This window comes from Pogoniulus pusillus, chromosome 15 (genome assembly GCF_015220805.1).
Source record: "Pogoniulus pusillus isolate bPogPus1 chromosome 15, bPogPus1.pri, whole genome shotgun sequence".
Lineage (NCBI taxonomy): Eukaryota > Metazoa > Chordata > Aves > Piciformes > Lybiidae > Pogoniulus > Pogoniulus pusillus.
Genome location: NC_087278.1, coordinates 20405620 through 20411761, shown reverse-complemented (window position 1 = coordinate 20411761; position 6142 = coordinate 20405620). Strand labels below are relative to the sequence as shown.

General features: G+C 57.4%; 1 protein-coding gene across 1 annotated transcript; it reads right to left on the bottom strand.

Annotated features, from left to right (window-relative positions):
• Positions 1-1141: 1141 nt before the first annotated feature.
• On the bottom strand, positions 1142-5638 carry LOC135182006 (zinc finger protein OZF-like). Its single transcript, XM_064155646.1, has 2 exons — positions 5412-5638; positions 1142-3164 (listed from the first exon to the last, which is right to left on the bottom strand). Exon 2 carries the CDS (start codon positions 3056-3058, stop codon positions 1709-1711), a length of 1350 nt encoding a protein of 449 aa, XP_064011716.1. The 5' UTR covers positions 3059-3164; positions 5412-5638; the 3' UTR covers positions 1142-1708.
• Positions 5639-6142: the final 504 nt, after the last annotated feature.

The following is a 6142-nucleotide window of genomic DNA, read 5'->3' as shown; positions in this document are numbered from 1 at the left end:
GGCGGAAGAACCTGCCCCTGCCCCGGGGCTGCCGGGCCCTGGCAGGGGGGGCGGAAGAACCTGCCCCTGCCCCGGGGCTGCCGGGCCCTGGCATGGGGGGCGGAAGAACCTGCCCCTGCCCCGGGGCTGCCGGAAGAACCTGCCCCGGGGCTGCCGGAGGAGCCTGCCCCTGCCCCGGGGCTGCCGGGCCCTGGCCGGGGCAGCTCGTCCGCTCCTTGGAGAGAAGTGCAGTGTGGTCCAGCCAAGCCCTGTAGCTCTCTCTAGCGGGAGCAGCATAGCCCCCGCAAACTGGCCGAGTCGCGGGGCCCAAGCAGCGGTGATGAACAGAGTTAAATGCAGCTAGAGCCGGTCACAAGTGCTGCTCCTCAGGAGCTAGTTCTATTTACTATCTCTCTCGGTACTATCTGTCTCTCACCTATCCTCGGATGAGGATAGGTTTGCACATGACACCAAGCCGGGTGGCAGTGTTGAGAGTAGGAGGGCTCCACAGTGACCTGGCCAGGCTGGATCAATGGCTAAGGCCAACTGCTGGGAGGTTCTGCTGAGTCCTTCCCCCCATGCAACATTACAGGCATGGGGAAGAGCCTGTGGATAGAATCACAGAATCAAGCAGGTTAGAAGAGACCTGAAGCTCATCCAGTCCAACCTAGCACCCAGCCGTAGCCAGTCAACCAGACCATGGCAGTTTGAACCCATTACCCTTTGCCCTCTCATTCCAAAACCTTGTCAATAGTCCTTCCCCAGCCTTCCTGAAGCCCACTTCAGATACTGGAAGGCCACTCCAAGGCTGCAGAGCCCCAACTCAGCCTGTCCCCATAGCAGAGCTGCTGCAGCCCTCTAAGCATCTTCATGGTCGCCTCTGGACTTGCTCCAACAATTCAATGTCTTGTGGTGGAGGGTCCAGAACTGCACACAGTACTCCAGGTGGGATCTCCTAAGAGCAAAGAAGAGAAGCACCTCCCTTGACCAGCCCTTGTATAAAGTTCCTCCCCCAACACTCCTGTAGCCCACTTCAACTACTGGAAGGCTGCTCTAAGGTCTCCCCAGAGGCTTTTCTCCACGCTGAACAGCCCCAAGCCCCACAGATGTTTCAAACCACCCAGGATGAGTTTGGGAGAAGCTGCCACAGATCAAGAACGGGCAGCATTCCCACTGGAATTGCCTGCACTTCCATGTTTTCTGGGAACAGCCAAGGCATTACCCAGCTATGATGTCACTCAGGCTTTGCAGGCAGAAGGAGGAATTTATTGTCACATTTAAGACTTAGGAAGGAGGAAGAAAATACAAACAGATTAATCATAGAATGGTTTAGGTTGGAAGGGACCTCATAGACCATCTAGTTCCAAACTCCTAGGCTCAAAAGATTTGTCAACACCTTGTCAAACACTGAGTAAACTCACTACATTCATGAAAAATAAGGGAAAGTGACACGAAGAGAGTTCCTTAGACTACCACAGTGCCTAATGAGACAAAGGTTTGAGTCAGAACCAACCTGGAACTTCTTGTTTTGACACTGGCTTTAGCTGTGAAGTTTACAAGCCTCGTTCTCTCTGAGCTGTTATTCTACCACAGTCCTCAATGGTGCCTGTTCCTCAGGCTTTCAGCACATGTCCTAACCCCCCAGCACTTGGCTCTTAGGGTCAGCCCTCTCTTTCCAGGTCTCCTAATGTTTTTTTGTGCTGCTGGGGTTCAGCACCCAACCCTGACGCTAGAGTTTCCAACCTAGCCTCTTCCCACCATAGCTCTCATCACTCACTTCTTCCAGCTTCCCCTGAACACTGCTTTTGTTTTCCTGCTGTGCACAGCTGTTCCAGCCCTGTGGCAGCAGTGAGAGGGAGCTGAGTGTTCTCCTCCCCACAGCACACTGGTAGTGCTGCCGGGCTGTGTGGATTTTCAGATGGGCCGTGAGCATCGAGCTGTTCCAGAAGTGCCTCCCACACTCGCTGCACTCACAGGGCTTGGCTCCTGCATGGATCCTCAGGTGGGCACCGAGGGCTGAGCTGTGCCTGAATGTTTTTGCGCACTCCTCACACTTGTAGGGTCGCTCCCCGCGGTGGATCCTCAGGTGCACGTTGAGAGCCGAGCTGCGTCGGAAGCTGTCCCCGCACTCCACGCAGATGTGAGGCCGCTCCTTGGCGTGCCCGCTCTGGTGCTTGGTGAGAGCGGAGCGGTCGCTGCACCTCCGGCCGCACTCAGCACACTGGTAGGGGCTGGACAGAAGGCCACCGCGGCAGCGGGGCAAGGCCTTTCCCCCGTGGATGCGGCGGTGAGTGGTGAGCGCCGAGCTCTGGCTGAAGCCCTTCCCGCAGACGGGGCACTTGTAGGGCCTCTCACCCGTGTGCGTTCGCATGTGGGTGACCAGCGAGGAGCTCTGCCGGAAGCTCTTCCCGCACCGGCTGCACTCGTAGGGCTTCTCTCCTGTGTGGATCCTCTGATGCCGGATGATGGCTGAGCTGTCCCGGAAATGCTTCCCACATTCCTGGCACTTGTGGGGCTTCTCTCCAGTGTGAACTCTCCGGTGGATGATCAGGGAGGAGCGGTCGCTGAAGCTTTTCTCACACTTAGGGCAACTGAAGGGTTTCTCACCCTTGTGGCTTCGCTGGTGGACGACAAGGTGAGAGTTCTGGCTGAAGCTCTTCCCACACTCACTGCACTGGTAGTGTCTCTCCCCCGTGTGGGTCCGCTGGTGCCTGATCACGTTGGACCTCTGGCTGAAGGTCTTGTCGCACTCGTTGCACTGGTAGGGCTTCTCACCGGTGTGGATCCGCTGGTGCTTGATGAGGTCCGAGTTGCGGGTGAAACTCTTCCCACACTCAGAGCAGCTGAAGGGCTTTTCTGCCAGGTGGATCCTTTGGTGCTGGCTCAGATACGAGCTCCGGCTGAAGCTCTTCCTGCACTCAGGACACTCGTAGGTTTTCTCTCCCATCTGCTGAATCCAAATGGCACTGTTCCTGTAGATGGGTGGGTCTGGCTCGTCCCCAGCAAAGATGACCTTGCTGATGTGGGCTCTGCCACTATTCTCACACTCCCAGACTTCCATCTCACAGGGCGTTACCATCCCCTGTCTCTTTCCAAAAGCCAGCTCCACTTGACTTTCTGTCTCCAGCTCCTGCTTGCAGTCCTGTCTTTGGTCAGCGTCCTGGAAGGTACTTCCTATGAGCTTTCTGGAGGGAAAGAGATGCAGTTCAGCTCTCACAAGACTTTCCTGATGCAGCCTGCCCTTTGTGTTGCCCAAGGTCCTGTCACCTTCTGGACTGAACAGAAGTGACAGTGAACACGAGGGGAACGGGGCAAGATAAACCCCTCAGGTTTTGTTTCAGGTGATGTGCAGATCTCAGCAGACACCACCACACCAGTTACACCAAGTCCCAAAGTCAATGGGTTTTTTTCAATACTCAGGGCTGAAAAACGTTGGTAGTACAAAGGGAGTTATAGCACTGGTCCAGGGCATGCACCTCACAGCAGTGAACTAACCAATGAAACACTACAAAAATCATCAGTGTGAAGGGAACAAAAAGCCACACTCTGGTTGGTTATGCCTCCCACCCTTCTAGCCATAGTCTTTGCTGACAAGTACACAGGATTTGATTTCTTTTGGATAAGCTCTTTTGGAAGCATTAGATTCACCTGGAGTGTACTTCATCTTTATCATACCCTGCATATAGAATTACAGAATCAACCAGGTTGGAAGAGACCTCCAAGCTTAGCCAGTCCAACCTAGCACCCAGCCCTGGCCAATCAACCAGACCATGGCACTAAGTGCCCCAGCCAGGCTTGGCTTCAACACCTCCCGGGACAGCAATTCCACCACCTCCCTGGGCAGCCCATTCCAATGCCAATCACTCTCTCTGCCAACATCTTCCTCCTAACATCCAGCCTAGACTTCCCTTGGCATAACTTGAGACTGTGTCCCCTTCTTCTGTTGCTGCTTGCCTGGCAGAAGAGACCAATCCCACCTGGCTACAGCCTCTCTTCAGGGAGTTGTAGACAGCAAGGAGGTCTGCCCTGAGCCTCCTCTTCTGCATGCTGCACACCCCCAGCTCCCTCAGCCTTTCCTCACAGGGCTGTGCTCCAGGCCCCTCCTGAGCTTTGTCGCCCTCCTGTGGACACCTTCCAGTACTACAACTTCTCTCTTGAACTGAGGAGCCCAGAACTGGACACAGCACTCAAGGTGTGGCCTGAGCAGTGCTGAGTGCAAGGGACAAATAATGCAGTTAGTGTCACTCTGGTCTGCAGTCAGAGGATAAATGCCACCTTCTCAACTGGGCTGCTCTCTGCAGCCTTGTGGAGTTCTGTTTCTTGCCTTTACCACGCAAAGGAGTATTTTGCTTGGTTGCTCTCAGTGGCTTAGCCAAGCATGCACAGGTCTGGGTGAAAGAAGAGACTTTGGTCTGCCCATATATTGCTGACAGAGGCAGTCCAAAGGCAAAATTTCCTATCCTGTGTTCCAGAGGGGAGTTTGCAGGGCCAGTGGTGAACAGGAAAAGCCAGTCACACAAACCTATTTAAGCATGAACACTGAGATGATTGAGTTTGGCCAGTTTTGACAGCCAACATGCAGTCCCCCTTCTCAAGCATCTCTTTTCAAAGCAGGAGTACGCTGTGCAGGAGTGGGGCTTGTGGGACAGAAAACTAGGTCACCCATTCTTAGCTTTAGCATTACATTTGTGCAGTGGTATTTGTACAGAAGCACTTTGAGATGCTGAGGGCTCACTGATGGCCCAGAAATGTACAGGTCGCAGGCAGAAAATGCTTTTAAACCTGCACGTGTGATTGCCAGACCTGCAGTTCTATGGTGCTGCCCCACTTTGGTCACATGGATTCCCCCCGTGACACTAGGAACAACTGTGGAATTGCTCAGGACGGGGTGTTCATCAGAAAAGCAAACGTTAAGCCACTACCTCTTTCTTTCAAAACGAGAAACAATCCAAACTAGCTCCTCAGTGGCACACCAGCGCAGAGTATCACAGCAGAAGTGGGCTGCCAGGCCCTCCTGAGGGTAGAGAGGGAGACCAGATTTGGCCTCAGCAAACCAAACGACATTCCTCATCAGAGCGCTCCGATCAGGCCTCGCACGATGCAGCAGCCCCGCACCGTGACCCCCGGGCTGCGCTCCCTCCCACCGGATGGGTGGTGGCAGCGGGGAGTGAGGGCGGCGGAGTCGCTCCCTCCCGCAGTGCCCGCCCGCTGCTCGCCGGCCATGCCCGCGTACCACGGGCGCGGCCCGCTGCCCCCTGCCCGCCCCGCTGCCCCCTGTCCGCCCCGGTGCCCCCTGCCCGCCCCGGCTGAGGGCCGCAGCACGGAGCAGTGCCCAGCCCCTTTACTCCCCAGCCCGGCCGCCCCCGCCCCGGCGCCGCCTCGCTGTTGTTGCGGCGGGCGCAAAGCAGCCGTGCTCTACCCGGCCGACTTACCGGGGCCGGGGCCATGTGCGTGTCGGCGGGCGGAGGCCGAGGAGGTGGCAGCGGCGGCACCGGGCGGAGGCCGAGGCTGCGGTGTCGGCGGGGCCAGGGGAAAGGGGCGGGGGGCCGCGGCGCTGCGGGCCTGCTGTGCGAGGGGCCGCTCGGCTCGGCGCCGTTAACCCTTGGCTGCGCCTCCCCGGAGCTGCCCAGCGAGGTCTGCGGGGCGGCGCGGCTCCGGCTCCGTCCTCTGCGCAGAGCCGTCCCCAGGACGGAGAGTTCCTCTCGCCGCCAGGCTAGAGGGCACGGGGGAGCGCAGACCCTCCTCCGGGAGCCGGGGGACTCAGAGGCCTGGCCCGGTAGCCGGGTCAGTGTCGCCCGGAGTTCTCCCGGGAGGAGCTGGGAAGCCCTGCGAAGGGAGGTGGCTGAGCACAGGTGACGGAGGGGCCGCCGCGGCGCGGGCTCGGCTCCTGTCGGGTACCCGGGATGCGGTGAGAGCATCGGCAGCACCCGCGCTGAAAGAGCTCAGCTCACGCCTCATACTAGTCCAGGCATTTCTCTCTGACTCCTTCCCCTGCACTGGGAGGCACCCGCGGCCAAAAAATGTCGAGTTTACCACCAGACAACACAACATGGCTTTTCTGAGCTGCCTTTATAACAAAGAAAGTCTTGCAGTATTCTCTCTGACACTGCAGGCAAGGGCGACTCATGCCAGGTAAAAGAGCATCACACTTCAGCCTTTTCTG

Excerpts from the sequence above, each read along its gene's own strand:
- LOC135182006 (XM_064155646.1), bottom strand. The coding sequence starts at position 3,058 with ATGGTAACGCCCTGTGAGATGGAAGTCTGGGAGTGTGAGAATAGTGGC.